This window comes from Lithobates pipiens, unplaced genomic scaffold (genome assembly GCF_037356315.1).
Source record: "Lithobates pipiens isolate NorthernLeopardFrog02 unplaced genomic scaffold, aLitPip1_a1.2 Scaffold_8, whole genome shotgun sequence".
In the NCBI taxonomy this organism is placed as follows: Eukaryota; Metazoa; Chordata; class Amphibia; order Anura; family Ranidae; genus Lithobates; species Lithobates pipiens.
Window position 1 is genome coordinate 230,059,862 of NW_027507903.1, and position 18,598 is coordinate 230,078,459.

General features: G+C 43.1%; 1 protein-coding gene across 4 annotated transcripts in view; it reads left to right on the forward strand.

Moving 5' to 3' along the window:
* Window positions 1–1,862: 1,862 nt before the first annotated feature.
* The window catches only part of PPP1R12A (protein phosphatase 1 regulatory subunit 12A), a 228,630-nt gene continuing 211,894 nt past the window's right edge, over window positions 1,863–18,598 (forward strand). For 2 of the 4 annotated variants that reach the window (XM_077473602.1, XM_077473605.1), the window contains exon 1: window positions 1,865–2,358. In XM_077473602.1, coding sequence (XP_077329728.1) covers window positions 2,122–2,358 — 237 coding nt within the window. In that variant the 5' untranslated portion in view covers window positions 1,865–2,121. Of the gene's footprint in view, window positions 2,359–18,598 lie in introns of all 4 variants that reach the window. The other 2 variants (XM_077473604.1, XM_077473603.1) reach the window with 2 other exon arrangements.

The window sequence follows — 18,598 nt, forward strand, 5'->3', positions numbered from 1 at the left end:
CAGCCATTTGATGGTTTGACAGTTTGGTTGAAGACACAAGCAAATGTGACAGTTAGCAATCCTGGCATTCCAGGAACGTAACAGTTTTTTAAAACTGTTAAATCAATGGGTTTAGTTCCGCTTTATAATTTACTGTGGGCTTCAGAAAAATGCCTGTCTCCAGTAAGAAGAAACAGGAGCAATGCTGGAGGTAATTTACAGCACACACTCATTTTGGTAGAATAATTAATAATGTGGAATGTATATTCCTTGCTAAATAACATTATTTTTTTATCAAGTTGTTATGGGTAAAGTTCTGCTTTAAAGTGTAACTTTCCATTTTGAGTGGAACTCTGCTTCAAAGAGATGTAGAAAAGAGAAGACAGCAGGTAAGCAGGTACAACTTATGTAGAAGGATTTGTTTCATATCTGTGTGTATCTCCTGAGGCCAAGCACTTCCCTGGGTATAAAGTATGTAGTTTAAAAAACACTTTATTCATGTGTACATGAGCCCCCTGATAAACACTGTGCAGGCCTTGGCTTCCATTGTCACCCTCATGAGGGGTGCATGGTGCAGGAAGAAAGGAGAGGGGTGCATGCATACAAGAGAGGGGTGCATGCATACACGAGAAGGGTGCACGCAGACAAGAGAGGGATGCATGTATACAGGAGAGGGGTGCACGCAGACAGGAGAGGGTGCAGGGGACAGGAGAAGGGTGCACGTATACAAGAGAGGGGGTGCACGCAGACAGGAGAAGGGTGCAGGGGACAGGAGAGGGGTGCAGGGGACAGGAGAGGGGTGCAGGGGACAGGAGAGGGGTGCACGCAGACAGGAGAGGGGTGCACGCAGACAGAAGGGTGCATGGATACAGGAGAGGGGTGCACGCAGACCGGGGAAGGGTGCACGCAGACAGGGGAGGGGTGCATGTATACAGGAGAGGGGAGCAGGGGACAGGAGAGGGGTGCATGCAGACAGGAGAAGGGTGCACGGGACAGGAGAGGGGTGCAAGAAAACAGGAGAGGGGTGCAGGGGACAGGAGAGGGGTGCACGCAGAGAGGAGAGGGATGCAGGGGACAGGAGAAGGGTGCACGCAGACAGAAAAGGGATGCATGTATACAGGAGAGGGGTGCGGGGGACAGGAGAGTGGTGCGGGGGACAGGAGAGTGGTGCGGGGGACAGGAGAGTGGTGCACGCAGACAGGAGAAGGGTGCACGCAGACAGGAGAAGGGTGCACGCAGACAGGAGAAGGGTGCAGGGGACAGGAGAAGGGTGCACGCAGACAGGAGAGGGGTGCAGGGGACAGGAGAGGGGTGCACGCAGACAGAAAAGGGATGCATGTATACAAGAGAGGGGTCCACGCAGAGAGGAGAGGGGTGCGGGGGACAGAAGAGTGGTGCAGAGGACAGGAGAAGGGTGCACGCAGACAGGAGAGGGGGTGCATGTAGACTCACAGCACTGCTAGGCAATAAAGGATGACACAAAGCTTAGTATTTTATAGAAAGCCATGGTGTATACGTCATCCAATGATGCTTTCCATGTGCGGGTGTCCTGTAGTCATCACACAGTGTTTGATCACATGTTGTATATAAAGTTTTCTTTTTTTATGGTCGTTCTTCGCAGATTCCCAGCAGAGCAATCACCGTGTGCCTGGGAAAGCAATGACGAAGTGTTCCCCGGGATGGATCAGCTGGCTCTCCGCCCAGCCAGCACACAGACAACAATCTGCTGCCTCCTCTTACTACAAGTAACAACTCATCCACCTCCAAACAGGGCACGGATGACGTCAGGGCCGCCGCGGCCAATCGCGCCCCTCCCTGACCAAGCAAGGCCCCTCCCCGAACCAGAGGCGGTGGCGGCGAGCCATTTCCACGCCGCTGTCCACAACCTCCCGAAACTCCGAGCTCTCGCGAGAACATGTAGATGAGCGTCGCGGGCGCGCGTCGTGTGTGCGCAGCCGGTCGGGGCCTGCAGACGTCTGTGTGACAGTGAAGAGAAGTTGGGTGTGGGCCCCCCCCGGGTGCAGGCCGAAACACAGCCTCTGAGGCGACCAAAGAGGCCTAAGGCCGCACGGGGAGGAACGGAGGAGAGCTTCGGAGAAGGGAGGGCAGCACCCCGGGGCTGGGAGAGGGGGGGGGGAGGGAATGAAGATGGCGGACGCCAAGCAGAAGAGGAACGAGCAGCTCAAGCGCTGGATAGGTTCGGAAACCGACTTGGAGCCGAACGTCGTGAAGCGGAAGAAGGCCAAGGTGAAGTTCGATGACGGGGCCGTGTTCCTGGCCGCCTGCTCCAGCGGGGACAGTGACGAGGTGCTCAAGCTGCTGGACCGGGGGGCTGACATCAACTACGCCAATGTGGACGGACTCACCGCCCTGCACCAGGTACGGCTCTGTCACCCTGCACCGGCTGGCCAATCAGGGGCTTACTCCGGGGCCTGCTGCCCTCTCATGTCTCTTCTCACTCTCTTACCTGGGAGTGCATGGTCATAGGAAGGCTTGGTTTACAAAGTCAGGTGGAGGGGGGGGGGGGGCTGCAAAACTAGGGAGTTCAAACTCAATTTTACCTCCCTTTAAGTTGCAAAGATGGTGCTGTGTACATGCTTTGCAGTGTAGCACAAATTATGCCCCCCATTGCATTTAGCGGGCATTGGTGCCACCATTCCTTGGTGTGAGTAGTATTCCTCAACGTTCATATTGTCAGCACACCGCCAATCTTCAAATGTCATCACTGGATACTTTTACCCCCCTGCCTGCCCAGGCCAGTTTTCAGCGCTGTCAGTTTGAATGACAATTACTGTCATGCAACACTGTACCCAAATTACATTTACATTTTTTTTTTTTTTTTTTTTTGAGGCAGAGCCCAATTACAGTAGAAAAGTTCAACGTTTTGGGTCCTGTGCATCTCCTGTGATCATCTTGAATAAAGCTTTGTTTTTGAAGATCCATAGGGGGTGCTGGTAATATGTACGTTCGTGATCTTGCATAATCTAGCCATGGGGGACTCTGTTTTTATTTTTTTGGCATGTATTGACAGAGCACTGCATACGTTTTGTATACAATAATGACGTTTATTATACATCCTATATAAAACAAGCACAGATATATCCAACATATCAACCATAAGGGTTCACACAATCATCCATGTGGATTATTTGGATGTAAACAATGTGTCAACCCTTGGCGAATGAAAAATGGACAGAAAACAGACATCGATGCATCTCTATGGAAGAACGGATGTAAACGGATGATCATTTACATCAGTTCACATCTATCATCTATCTTTTATTTTATTTTTTTAACGGATCAAAGCTTTGTTCCATTTAAAAATAAATGTAAACGAACAGTTTTTGCATCGGCTGTGGATGTAAAAATCTGACGAGCAACTGTACAGTAAACTTCATCCATTCATTTTTAATTGGGGAAAAAAAACACTCAACCGATAAAATGAACGGTCCACATATGTGAAAGGGGCCTTATGGTAGACATATTAGATGTACAGTAATTGTATAATAAACTTCATGTGTCAATAAAAAAAAAAAATTAGATATATTAATTTTTTTGTCAATGGCTACATTTTTAGTATTGTGTGCAATTCAAGTATGATGTTACCTGCTGGCTGTTGCTGCAGCAACCATCTAACTCCTAGCCTACCACGGGAACGTGCGCAATAGGAATGTTCCCAATTGCATGCCAAATGGTAGGCTTGCAGAGCTGTATTCCCATTCAAATAATTTGCTGTCAAAAGAAAAAGCATTCAGGTGTTGGCTGTGCTGAGCATGCACCACTCTGAAAAGCGATCTGTGCGGATCACTTTTCAGAGAACAGTGCAGGTGTAAATGAGCCTGTAGTTGAACCAGGAAAAATAAAAATTCTTTGTGGGAATGCCCCTGTGCTGCAAGGGTTAAAGGCCAGTTTCTATCTAGGGGGTTTGAAAGAGCAGTTTTATTTAGCAGATTCTTTGCCCCAGCAAGATCCCCACTGCTGCTGAACTGGTCCCTGCAGTCTCCTCTCATCCAAGCGTCTTCCTCTTTTCTAATGAGTATCAGGGACATATCCCAGCATCTGTAGTCACAAGGGTACCTCAGATCAACATCTGGCATGTCAGGTTCCATGTTGGAGTAGAGTGTATGTATAGTCATAGCACTTTTATTGTATAAAGTAGGGAATTTCCTGCCAGGTTGCTGTCTGTGATCAATTGAGTGGGGAAATGTCCCTTCACCTCTGCCCCAGAGATGTACCACCAATTAAGCCTTGATGCATGCTATGTGCCGGGCAGCCCATTTTTTTCAATGCACTGCTCTACCAGCAGGAAAAGAATGGCACCCTGTGCTTCAAAGTGTAGCACGTTTCTCTGCATGTTGGAAGAGCGTAACTCTCAAATTTGGGATTTCTCTGACAGTGGTCTCCCTTACAAATAGTTTGATTTGTGTAGTGCATATCTCTTTGGGCACTCAAACCACTTAGGTCAGGCTGCATTCAGTTCAGGCAGTTAACCTACCAGGATGTCTTTTGAAATGTGTGAGGGAACTCATGCAAGCACAGGAAGAACCTGTAAACTCCATGCAGATAATGTCCTGAACCAAGCACCCTCTGAAAAGCAGAAGTGCTAACCTACTAAGCCACTGTGCTGCTTTAGGGGTTAATCTTTCCAGTAGAGACAGAAGATCTAACTCTCCCCTTCCAGTGGAGTTAGACCTGATTTAGATCAGATCAATACAACTGTCAGAGCCTAAAATTAGTAATGGTGTCAGTTCTGAGATGCATTTATTTATTTTTTTAAAACAATCTGACACAATCATATTGATCAAATCCTAATTCCGCATACACATGCTTGGAATTTCGGCCAGCAAAAGACCAATGAGAGCTTTTAGTCAGAAAAGCGACCGTGTATGCGCCATTAAAATTTTGCTGGCCAAATTTCATTCAATCGTGTGTATGCATTTCCGCCGCGCAAAATCTCACGCATGCTCAGATTCAACTACGCGACGGAAGCTACTGGCTATTGAACTTCCTTTTTCTAGTCCTGTGGTACATGTTCTACGTGACTGCATTCTTGACGGTCGGCATTTGGTGTGACCATGTGTATGCAAGACAGCTTGAGCGAAATTCCGTCCCGTCAGCTTTTTCTGATCTGCATAAGATTGCATGGGGAAAACGGAGATCCATTCAATAGATTTTGATCATATAATACTCAAATGAATGCACTTCATGTGTGGCACATTGATCCAATGGGTTGTCAGCTAGAGCTAGATGCTCCTATCCTGAGAGATGAATTGGAAAATAAATTCATCATTTAGCAAAAAGTTTATTGCCACCAATACTTCTGTGGCTGTAAATGCAGGTGTATGTTCTGACAATAAACTATAGAAGCCGCTTGTTCTGTGATGTTGAAGACTTTTTTTTTTTTTTTATTTTTTTTTTTCCTTTCATACGAGTCTAGATGACTGTGACATCCTACTAGTTATAGCATGACCTGCATACAAAAACAACCTGTGGCACATTACATACATTTTTTACAGTCAGCTTAGCAGTTCATTGTCACTTTAGATTCTGTGAACCCTTCTAAGAAATGTCATCATAGGCGTGGTATGTTTACAAATAGTTTTTCCGTGTAATGTAGTTGAATGCTTTGGTTGGGGGTGTGTGATTTCATCGGCCCACTTTATTTTCCTTAGTTCTTTGACACCCTGTTGTGATAGTTTTAACAAGTCCAGAAATGAGTACCTAATGTTACATGGAAGTAGAGAAATTGGCAGCAGTTGGCTACCAACTTGTTGGTTTCATTTGCAGTTCTGTTTGCTTAACATGTTTGACACAAGTGAATTTTGTGGTTTGTAATTTGTGTGGTCATTTGTGTTTTGATGAACCTGTATAATTAGGGCAGCATTTCTTTTTACAAATGTTGTAATGGTTAGTTGCTACACATGGGTGTTTTTTTTTTTTTTTTGCATAAGTGTTTCTGCTCGATGACATTTTGATAGTATATTTGCTATCTTTTAACCCGTAAAGAAAAATGAATTATGTTGAGATGGTAAAACAAGTGACTGGTTAATTGTAACTGACTTATTACAGTATACATTAACCCCCCCCCCCCCCTTAACAATTTTTTACAAAGCACTTTCATTCAGACTACCTGCCAGTAAATTGTTATGGGAAAAGTTGAATAGGTTTTTCACTGTTCAAGGGTCTAACAAATTGTCAAGTCTCAACTTGTTTTCCTAATGCTGTAATATATTGGTTTTCTAGGTTCCAATGCAAAGAGTTGTTTAAAAATGTTAGTAGTCAAGTTTTCTGAAAATGAATGTGTTGTGTATGTTTTGTAGCTTGCTGATTGGTATCTCTCTGTGTTGGCCAAATAAGGGCAGGTTAGCAATAGGAGATAATGCATGAGGTGCTGAGCACTTGAGTCAGGCTCCTGTTGCTTTACAGATATTTTCTCAGTAGCTTTCATTAGTATTGCAAAAATGTTTAGCATGTTTTCGTTTGTTGGGACTACCTACAGTTATAACTTTACATTTGAGTTTCACACATACATGTGAAAGATTATTATTTTTTTTTTCTTTTAAACAATTGTATCTAGTTCACTGTAGTTGCTGACTGGGTGCTGTAAACTTTCTAAAGATTGGTTTTAAGTAGTAATTCCCTCCTTTTACAATTTAAAGTCTCAAAGAAACCATCTTTTGAAGGATACAAATCATAACAGAAGCATTAATGCTGCCATTGTAGCCTTTTGAAAAGTACTTTTGAAAATGTACTTAAACTTTTATTTTATTTTTCTCCTTTCTAAATTTCAGCTCCACTATGTAACAATGTAATGAATTAATGTACTTTATTTTGCAAAAATAAAACCACTTTCAACTCTACACAGGTTTACCTCTCTCTCTTCATAGCTGTATAAAAACAAAACAAAAAAAACCTGCTCAATTACTTCTGCCTTACTTCCTGGACAAACTTTAGGTCATGACACAGGAAGGAGTTGACCAGCTGATCTCATTGGCACACAACCTGCATCATCTACCCTCAGCTGGTCAACTCTTTCCTGTGTTATGACCTAAAGTCCATCTAGGAAGTAAGGCAGAAGTAATCAAGCAGTGTTTTAAAACGGCTATAAAGAGTGAGGTAAGCCTGTGTAGAGTTAATAGCATATATATATATATATATATATATATATATATATATATATATATATATATATATATATATATATATATATATATATATATATATATATATATATATATATATATTTTTTTTTTTGGCAAAAGTAGTACGTTAATGCTATATTGTTACATAGGGGAGCTGGAGTAGTCATGACCCTTCTACAGAAGCTGGCTTCTGTTGGACCAGCTGCCGTACATACAGGCCAAATGTCGGTGGGTTTCTATTGAACCGGCAGATGCTACCTGACATTCGACCCATGTGTACTAGGCTTAAAATGTTACTAAATCCAGGACCCCGCATTCACTTTATCTGCTCTCCCACAGCCTTTATGGGCCTTGCTTTGTGCACTGGTCCAAATAATTTGGGGGGGGGGTTATAGTGTGGGGTTATAGTGTGGGGTTGTTTTTCAGGGTTTTTCATAGTTCTAGTGAAGGGAACTCTTAAGGCATCTGCATACCAAGACAATTTCATGCTCCCAACTTTTTGGGAACAGTTTGGGTATGGCCCCTCCTGTTCCAAACTGACTGCGCACCGGTGCACAAAGCAAGGTCTATAAAGATATGGATGAGCAAGTTTGGGGTGGAGGAACTTAACTGGCCTGCACAGTCCTGACCTCAACCCACCAGTACATCTTTGGGATGAATTCGAGCGGAGACTGAGCCAGGCCTTCTCGTCCACATCAGTGCCTGACCTCACAAATGCGCTTCTGGATGAATGGTCAAACATTCCCATAGACCACGCTCCTAAACTTTGTGGGACAGCCTTCCCAGAAGAGTTGAAGCTATTGTAGCAAGGGGTAGGCCAACTTGATATTGAACCCTACAGACGAAGACTGGGATGCCATCAAAGTTCATGTGCGTGAAAAGGCAGGCGTCACAATACTTTTGACTATGTATGTGTTTATAGATATTATGGTATATCAGTGATCTTACAGTATCTAAGTGAAAATGTTCTAATTGGGCCTAAAAGTATCAATATTTTGTGTGGCCACCATTATTTTCCAGCACTGCCTTAACCCTCTTGGGCATGGAGTTCACCAGAGCTTCACAGGTTGCCACTGGAGTCCTCTTCCACTCCTCCTTGATGACATCACAGAGCTGGTCCCCATTCACATCTGAGACCCTGTAACAGTAATGAGTCACATGACATTGGGGAGGGAAAATGGGTAATTGGGCCCAATTTGGACATTTTCACTCAGAAGTGTACTCACTTTTTGCAAGCGGTTTAGACAAGAACGGCTGTGTTGAGTTATTTTGAGGGACAGCAAATTGACACTGTTATACAAGCTGTACACTCACTACTTTACATTGTAACAAAGTGTCATTTCTTCAGTGTTGTCACATAAAAGGATACAATTATTTACAAAAAATGTGAGGGGTGTACTCTTCTGTGAGTGTGTGTGTGTGTGTGTGTGTGTAAAGATAGAGATATCTCTCTATCTATCCATGCCCATTAAAAAATGCATTGCAGTTCATTTTGAATGAGTGGGTTGCTTCAACACAACACGTTATTGCACAGCAGCAGTCTGAATAGGTCCTTTTAAGTATGACAGAAATGGACACTTTTTCTGTCTATCAAAGTGCCCGGACAAGGGGGAGGGGCTATACGTGCGGCCGGGAACACACAGCTATTGAACTGAAAGCTGTGATAAACAGGCAACGGAGGTGGCTCTCCTCTCTTCCCTTCACAGGTTAGCTGCAATAGGGGGACACTGGTGAGGCTGCATTGAATCTCTTGATCTCCTGTACCACATCCCCAGTCTCTGATCATCCCTTGTACCACGTCCCCAGTCTGACTATCTCCTGTATAAATTTTTTTTTTTTTTTTTAAATGTTTCGGTTTTCGGCCTAGTGTATTTTTCATTTTTGGTATCGGTTTCGGCACAAAAAACCCATTCGGTGCACCCCTAGATATAAAAATAAATCAAAATCAAATCCAGATTTTTTTTTTTTTTTTTTTGATTTAATGCATTCACACACACAGTAACCATCAGATGAACCAAATTTCAGGAATATTCCTTTATCTCATTGTTTTACAAATCCTATGTACATTACAAACTGATTGAATCGGCTCTGATATTGCTGTTTTACTAACCTGACAGCCTATTAATCAATTTATTTTTTCCTATTTAAATAATAAACATGTTATACTTACCTGCTCTGTTGCAGTGGATTTGCACAGAGCAGCCCAGATCCTCCACTTCTCGGGTCCCTCTTCCATGCTCCTGGCCCCTCCATCCTGTTCAGTGCTCCCACAGCAAGCAGCTTGCTATGGGGGCACCCAAGCTGAGTCACAGCTGACTGTGTCCTTTCAGACATGACCCGATCCAGGCCCCACCCCCCCCCGATTGGCTAGCTGACTTTGACAGCAGCGGGAGCCAATGGTGCCGCTGCTGTGTCTCGAACAATCAGGAAGGAGCATCTCTGCTAGCTGAGGCACTTGTGTACATTGCTGGACAGAGAAGGACCTCTGACAAGTATGAGGGGGGCTGCTGCACACAGTTTATCTTTTTTTTATCTTAATGCACAGAATGCCTTAAGATAAAAAAAACCTTCTGCCTTTACAACCCCTTTAAAGATTCTAACTACCAGCAAGAATGTGTCCTTATATTTAACCACTTCCCGCCCCACCTGCTGCCATGACATCCTTGACTTTTAGCGGGATATTTTAATGATGCCTGCAGCATTTTCAGGCTTCCCAGCCTAGAGGTGAAATGTGGGGTTTTGACCTCATATCTCACTGTAAAGAGGACCTGTCATGCTTATTCCTATTACAAGGGATGTTTACATTCCTTGTAATAGGAATAAAAGCGATCAAAAAAGAAAAATGTAAAAAAAAATGTCAAAATGAAAATTTTTTTTTAATTAACAATACATTTTTTTTTTTTTAAATCGCCCCTATCCCCATGTGCTCACGCCGAAGAGCGCATATGTAAGATCCGCCCACATATGAAAATCGTGTTCAAACCACACATGAGGTATCACTGTGAATGTTTGAGTGAGAGCAATAATTCTAGCCCTAGACGTCAGTAACTCAAAACATGTATCCAGTAAAAAAATTTCAAGCGTTGTTTATGGGGATTTTTAAGTACCGAAGTTTGGGACCATTCCACGAGCGTGTGCAATTTTCAAGCGTGACATGTTAGGTAGCTATTTACTCGGTGTAAGATCTTTTTTCACATTTTGCAAAAAAATGGGCTAACTTTGCTGTTTGCTGTTGTTGTTGTTTTTTTTTTTTAATCCCCCCCCCCCCCCAAAAAAAAAGCGTTTGAAAAATTGCTGTGAGGATACTGTGCAAAAATTTCTATGTAATTTTCTAGCAAAAAAAGATCCTTTTAACATGTAGGAGATAAGTGTCAGAATTGGCCTGGGTGACAGATTAACAGATTGCCGACCGCCTAATGCCGATATACGTCTGCAGAAGGGCTTGTACAGGCAAACGAACGTACCGGTACGTGGACCGTTTAAGAGGCGGTAAGGTCCGGAAGTCAGGTCGTGGGTCCCGCGGGATAACCGCGATCGCCTCGTGGGAAGGAAGAACAGGGAGATGCTAATGTAAACAAGGATCTCCCTGTTCTGCCTAGTGACGGTGTTGCTGATCTCTGCTCCCTGTGATCTGGAGCAGAGATCAGTGATGTGTCACACAAAGCCACGCCCCCGTTAGAAACACTCCTCAGGGCACACTTAACCCATACACTGCCCCATGTGGTTAACCCCTTCATTGCCAGTGTCATTTACACAGGAATCGGTGGATTTGTATAGCACTGATTGCTGTATAAATGACAGTGGTCCCAAAAATGTGTCAAATGTCTGTCTATGTCGCAGTCATGATAAAAATCATTGATCGCCGCCATTACTAGTAAAAAAAAATGCCATAAAGCTATCCCCTATTTTGTAAACGCTATAACTTTTGCGCAAACCAATCAAACGCTTATTGTGATATTTTTGGGGGAAAAAAATGTAGAAGAATACGTATCTGCCTAAACTGAAGAAAATGTTTTTTTTATATATTTTTGGGGGATATTTAGTATAGCAAAATGTAAAAAATAATGCATTTTTGTTTTTCAAAATTGTTGCTCTTTTTTGTTTATAGCGCAAAAAATAGAAACTGCAGGGGTGATAAAATACCACCAAAAGAAAGCTCTATTTGTGGGAAAAAAAGATGGCAATCTTGTTTGGGACCCAGGTTGCACGACAGCACAATTGTGCCGAATCACAAAAAGTGCTCTGGTCATTTTTACGGGGCTGAAGGGGTTAAAGAGCACCCGTCCTTTTAGATCTATCAGGGCAGTGGCTTTTAGCGGGCATCCACTCACCTGCCTCGACGTCCCTCACCTTGCGTCACTGCCACAGCACCACCCGCCCCCTTAAAGTGAATGGGACGGTCAGTGAGTAAACAGCAGGTCAGAGGAGAATATGCTGCGGGACTGAGATGACTGTTGCGCTTTAAAAATTATGATTTAAATAGTTGATTTAAATTGCGCCTTTTCACTAGTGATCTAAATAAAAACCCACCCTGTCCACCTCCCTGTCTATCCCAGTAACACAACAGCTTGTTCATCTTCCTGCATTTCCTGAGACAGCACCAGGTAACATTGGCTTACAGTAACCTGTGGGTACATGCTCTAGTATGGCTGTAAATAAAGCATACATGATGTGATGTGGGTTTAGAGGGATGGATGGCAAATAAGAAATGTGACGATGGTTAAGATATCGCTGCGTCAATTTCAATCAGTCTGTGGAATCTGTAATAAGGTAAACACCATGGCAGCCCTGGTAGAGCACCAGTACCTTTTTGGCATACGAGAATTCTCGAATTTCAGCTAACTTCTTTGCAAACGAATCCAAACATAAATGTGGGAATTGTATTTAAAATCTCCTAGAATTGCTTCCTCACTTTATCCAAAAACCTAAAATACAGAGGTGTCCATGGGTGAGGGGGACTAAGATTGGTTGCTGTGCCCAGCTGCTGCAGATTCTGACTGCTCCACTTTTAAGCTGGGTTCACACTGCTGCCAGATGTTCTCTGTTTCAGGGACAAATTGGGGCCAAATTTTTGCCTATATTCGGCTCTGAATCAGAGCCAAGGATGCACAGGGCTCCTGTGCAAGCTGCGGCGATATGTCAACCAGCTCCATAGAGCCGGTTACAATCTCCTGTCATTAGAGCTGCGTGATTAATTGCCAAGAATCGTAATCGCAATTTTTATTTTATAATTTTTTTTTCCCATTGCAATCTTGATGAAAGTGTTTCACGATTCATGCTGTGCAAATAATTCTCTAATCTTCTGAAGCCACAGCCATCAAAAGAAAGTAAGAAAAAAAAAACGGACAGTCTGCCAAGAATCACAACATTCCTTAGCAGTATAACTTAAGTGTAAACATTTGTAACAATTTGTCAATAGCATAAACTTCCTGTGTGAGGGCCGGTTCACACTGCAGGCGAGGCGAGGCGACTCCGACTTGCCTCGCCGCGACCTGCCGCGGCCTCAGCGGCGACTTGCAAATGACTTCTGTATAGAAGTCAATGCAAGTCGCCCCGAGGTCGCCCAAAAGTAGTACAGGAACCTTTTTTCTGAGTCGGAGCGACTCGAGTCGCTCCTCTCAGAACGGTTCCATTGTACAGAACGGGGGCGACTTGCGAGAGCGAGGCGAGTCGTGTCGCCTCGCATCGCCCGCTGTGTGAACCGGCTCTAAATGAAGAAAGTTTACCCACTTAAACACTAAACCTTTTTCTGACGTTTGTTGATTTCAAGTAAATTTTTTTATTTATTTTTTTGCTAGAAAATTACTTTGAACCCCCAACATATTTAGTAGAGACCCTAGAGAATAAAATAGTGGTTGTTGCAATATTTTATGTCACACTGTTTGCACAGCGGTTTTTCCAATTCCTTTTTGTTTTTGGAAAAAATGACTATAATGAATAAAAAAAAAAACAGTAAAGTTAGCCTAATTTTTTTTTTTTATAATGTGAAATATTTTATGTTGAGAGAATCATGATCTTTTTATTCTAAGCAAAAAAATTGATTCTCATTTTGGCCAGAATCGTGCAGCTCGACCTGTCATGCGAATTGGATGCAGAGAATGTCGCATCCGATTCGCACTATTGTGAACCCAGCCTAAGTAAACTTTCCTTAATCCCTGATATTGGGCTTCAGTGTACTGATATCCCTAAAAGCTATAACCTCAATGGCTATTGCTTCTCACAAAAGGGTTTTCCAACTGAATTTGGTTTAAGTTGACACGGTTTGTTTGTATGACGATGTACAAGTTTCATGTAGTAAAGTTGCCTGGAGCATACATGGGATCTTGGTTCTAGAGATGTGTAATGCAAACCATTAGTATATAAATATGGGAGTTGCCATTGCTTTAATGAAGGTACATTTGCCTGTGCTGTTTTAGTTTTCTGCTTGATAACGTTAAACAAATATGCATGTCCTTTGCCACAGTACTGCTAATTCCACCTCAATGATTCAAGGGTTCTTAAACAAAATAAAATAAATAAGGCATACTTGCCACCTAGTTAGTTTTGCACAGTTGCCCTGATCCTCCTCTTCTGGGGTCCCTCTGTGGCACTCCTGGCTTCATCTTTTTTTTGGCCAAAAGGGGGGGCAAAAACCGCCCACTATCTGCCGAATGGTGCTGCTTTATTGACGGTCACAAGAGAGACCCAGTTTGGGAATATTTACTAACCTGACCGCTAATTATTCTAAATAGGAAACCTTTATTTTGTTTGCAAAGATTCTAGCTACCAGCAGGGATGAGTACTTGCATTTAAAGAGCACCTGTCATTACAGTGCTTGGTAGCGGACATCCACTCCCCTGCTGCTGCCGCTATGTCCCTCTTTGTTGTGTCACTGTCACCTCACCAGCTGTCCCATTAAAATGGATAGGACTGTCGGTGAGTCAACAGCGGGTCAGAGGAGAAGCTACTGCAGGACAGAGATGACAGTAGCTCTTTAAAAATTATGATTTAAATGGAGTTGATTTAAATCAAATCCACCCTGCCACCAAGTACTAAGTCATGTTTTGCTTGGGGTTCAAATGCTTATTTTACTCACTGAACTGCAACTCAATTTATAGCATTTGTATTTTTGTGTTTTTTCTGGATTTTTGTTTGAAAGAATATCAATCATATAAAATACACCTATGATAATGATAGATTCCTCATTTCTTTGGCAGTGGGCAAACTTACAAAATCTGCAGGGGATCAAATAATTATTTTACACCATATTGACTGGTAATGTGTCAAAGCACACCCTTTCAAGCCTCTTCTCGACACCCTACACAAACCTTTTAAACCAGTCCACTTCCTTTTGGGCTTTCCAATTCCTGATATTATATTAATGCATTCATGATGTACATAACATGGAATATCTCACAGCTGAAAGCTCATGTAGACAATTACAAAAAGTTTGGACTCCATGGATGATGTTGCTATGTCCTGTCACCACAATTTTCTCTCTATGTTCTCCTTCATTCAGTATAACTTTCCGTCGTACTTTTGCCCCTTGAACTCAGCAAGGGTTCTTTTACATGAGTGGTCGGAGAGAGGTAAAAACAGCCAGCGGAGCTTTGGTTATACTGCCTTCCCCCACCTGGCTGTCCACCTAAATTCTAACATAAAATCCAGATGGGCCTGTAAGCATGCTCTGATGCTTTGCAGCCATAGTTATTTAGGCAGTATTAAAGTTTGACAGTTGCAGTTTGGCTGGGCCATGATGACGTTACTCTCGCACATGTACACGGAGTCATGTCACCACTGCACAGACACCCATAAGGGTCTTTTGTGTGCGTTTTAAAAACTTTTTCAAAAATTGATTTCCATACCTCTAACTGGGCTTGCAGAATTTGACAGGTGGCATTGGCTGTCAAACTTGCTTATTGAGGTCAGGGGAGGCACTGCCCTTTTAACTTGACGGGGGTATATGTATTGTGTTTCCACAAAGCATCGCAGCAGTTGCATGTGTACAATCTTTTATGCACCTAAAGTTGTTCCTTGAACCTATAACCTTCTTCCCAATGCTGTAACAATAAACGGTATCAAGATCATCCTAGCACTCGTACCTCTCTTGATCTGGTACACAAATGTATTTCTTTTTTTCTTCAACACATTTTTGGACACGTTATACATTTTTACACATTTTCCACCAGATGTACCATTATTTTCTTCTCTTACTAGATGCTTTAATTCACAATATTTCTTGTCTGGTTTTATCCTTTTACCCTTGGTGGAAATTTTATTTATTTTTGACCAGCAATTTTAACTTGACTAATATGAAATGTGGCTTAATGCAAATGAATTTATTGGAGTTTAATGAATGAATGACTGGTGTTTTGTCACTTCTTACATAACAAAATATTTTAGGAACTGTGTTAGATGAGGTATAATTTATTTCTGAAGAATTTGGTTAGGATTGCTTTTCTATATTGTTTTGAATACACTTGATTGTATCATACTTGATGCATCTTTAGAACTCTAAAGCCCCATACACACTGTCCAGTTTTTTTGCTGAGTTTTTCCTTCAGATTTACCAAAATCATATAATATGAGATCAAACCTTAGGAGTATCCATTTGTATGTAATCAGGCAGGCCCTTGCACTACATGGTTTTGGTAAACCTGAAGGAAAATATCAGCAGAAAATCTGATAGTGTGTATGGGGCATAAGGCTTGGTTCACACTGCTGGGACGGAGAAGTCATATGACTTTGCCTGTGACTTTCTTCTGACTTGGATGTCATTTAGGAGGCTGTACAAGGGCTGATATTGCATCCAAATTGGACCAAAGTGGTTCAGGAACCTTTTCTAAAGTTGTGTAGTATCCGTTAAGACGGCTCTCATAAGGAAACGTTTGAATTTGACGTGTCGTGCAACTTGGGGGCTCATAAGTTGGATCCCATATTGCAGCAGTGTGAACTGAGCCTCACGGTTACTATGTTTTGGGTATTGTGTAAAATGATATCTTATGAGATGTTCAGTTTGAGCTTCATCCTTTTTTGATCTCCCTTCTGACAACCCTCATAATGTTACTATTTTTAAATGTAGTATTAACCCTTTCATGACTAAGCCTATTTTTGGAATTTGGTGTTTACAAGTTAAAATCCATATTTTTTGCTAGAAAATTACTTGGAACCCCCAAACATTATATATATTTTTTTAGCAGAGGCTCTAGAGAATAAAACGGCGATTGTTGCAATATTTTATGTCACACGGTATTTGCGCAGTGGTGTTTTAAACGCAACTTTTTGGGAAAAGGGACACTTTCATGAATAAAAAAAAAAAAAAAACAGTAAAATTAGCCCAATTTTTTTGCGTAATGTGAAAGATAATGTTACGCCGAGTAAATAGATACCAAACATGTCACACTTTATAATTGCGCGCACTTGTAGATTGACGACAAAGTACGGTACCTAAAAATCTCAATAGGCGACGCTTTAAAATTTTTTTACGGTTACCAGGTTAGCGTTACAGAGGAGGTCTACTGCTAGAATTATTGCTCTCGCTCTGACGATCGCGGCGATACCTCACATGTGTGATTTGAACACCGTTTACATACGCGGGCGCGACTTCCGTATGCGTTTTCTTTGCTTCGCAAGCTCGCGGGGACGGCGGGCGCTTTGAAAATTTTTTTTTTTTTTTTAATTTATTTTATTTATTTTAAAACGACTAAATTGTTTTAAAAAAATAAATAAAAATTTGATCACTTTTATTGCTGTCACAAGGAATGTAAACATCCCTTGTGACAGTAATAGGTGGTGACAGGTACTCTTTATGGAGGGATCGGGGGTCTAAAAGACCAACCTGAGGTCCCTTTCTGTCCAGCAATATCCACGTGTGTCTCAGCCATCCAAGGTTCTCCCTCCTGATTGGCTGCCGCAGCTGTATCTCTGCAAATCGGGAGAGGGGGCGGGGCCGTGTCAGGGCTCCATGTTTGAATGGACACGGGGAGCTGTGACTTGGCATGGGTGCCCCCATAGCATGCTGCTGTGGGGTCACTGAACAGGAGGGAGGGGCCAGGATCACAGAAGAGGTACCTGAGAAGAGGATCGGGGCTGCTCTTTGCAAATCCACTGCAACAGAGGGGGGAAGTATTGCATGTTTGTAAAGCCACATTTTTTTTTCTTATAAAAATAACAATCACTTTTTAAAGTGGTTGTAAACTTTTGCGTGACTTTTACCTATAGGTAAACCTAGAATAAGGCTTACCTATAGGTAGTGGAAATAGCTCCTAAACATGCGCTGTTTAGGAGGTATTTCACTTGTAGTGCGCCAGTGTCGTCATCGGCGCATGCGCAGTGAAGGAGTGGACCTCCGTGGCATTTCTTCCCCAGAGTGGGCCGTGACTGAAGGCTCCTGCTCGGGAGTGACGTTACATGGCTACGGCCAGGACGATGATGGATGTGGCCTGCCCGAGCTTCATTTGCAAGTGTCACATAATGGGCTTTGCAGGGAACAAAAGAGGAAGTAAAACCCATCAGAGTTTACTTCCTCTTTAATATTCCTAAAGTTACTTGCAGCCCTATCTGGCAACAATCATGTCTGTAGGCCCATCATGGCTTGAGCATCCTTGTAGAGCATAGCAATGGGTCTATCACTATTGGTTATTGACTCTAATATTGCTTCATAGGCAGTGGCGTAGCGTGGGCGGTGCAGAGGGGGCCGTGGCCCCGGCCGCAATATTTAGGGGGACAAATTTCTGCGCCAGTATGTCACTACTGGCTGCCTCCGTAATTTCAATTTCCTGTGTCCCCCCCCCCCCGCTCTAGCCGCCATATTCAGTGTCTGGCCCCCTATGATTGGGTCTGGCCCCCTATGATTGGGGATATGGGGGTTATGTCCTGCCCTGTCCGTGATCACGGTTGCTCCTGGGGTCCTGCCTCTGCACATGACCCCATATGCCCAATCACAGGTCGCCGGGCACTGAATATGGCAGCCAGAGCGCGGGGGACACAAGCAATGAAAATGGTGAGCTGCTGTTCTCTACTCCTCCTCCTGCTCTCCTCCAGACCGATGCAGGACAAAAAAAGGTGAGTCATGTTGCTGGCCCCGGGGGATATGGACACAGTCTGGAGAGGGGAAGCACTGAGAGAGAGGGCCACGCAGAGTAGTGTCAGTATAGGAATACTGTAGGTAGTGTAGTGGTCAGTGTAGTGGACAGTGTTGCAATCGGGTTGGTCAGTATTATTGTAGGAAAAGACTGGGGGGGGGTGCTAAAAGTCCGCAGGTTAGTAGGGGGCGCAAATTATTAGCCTTGCCCCAGGCACTGACAACTCACGCTACGCCACTGTTCATAGGGCAAACCTACACATACGCATGGTGTCATGATACGTGTTTGTAGAATGGTCTTGCAGGCCCCGCCATCTGCACTTGTTCCATACCTGTTAAAGTTGGTAATGTGTCAGGTGTCCAGTGTGTTTCATGCAGGTAAATTAACTGGATTATCTGTGTACTGTATATTAAT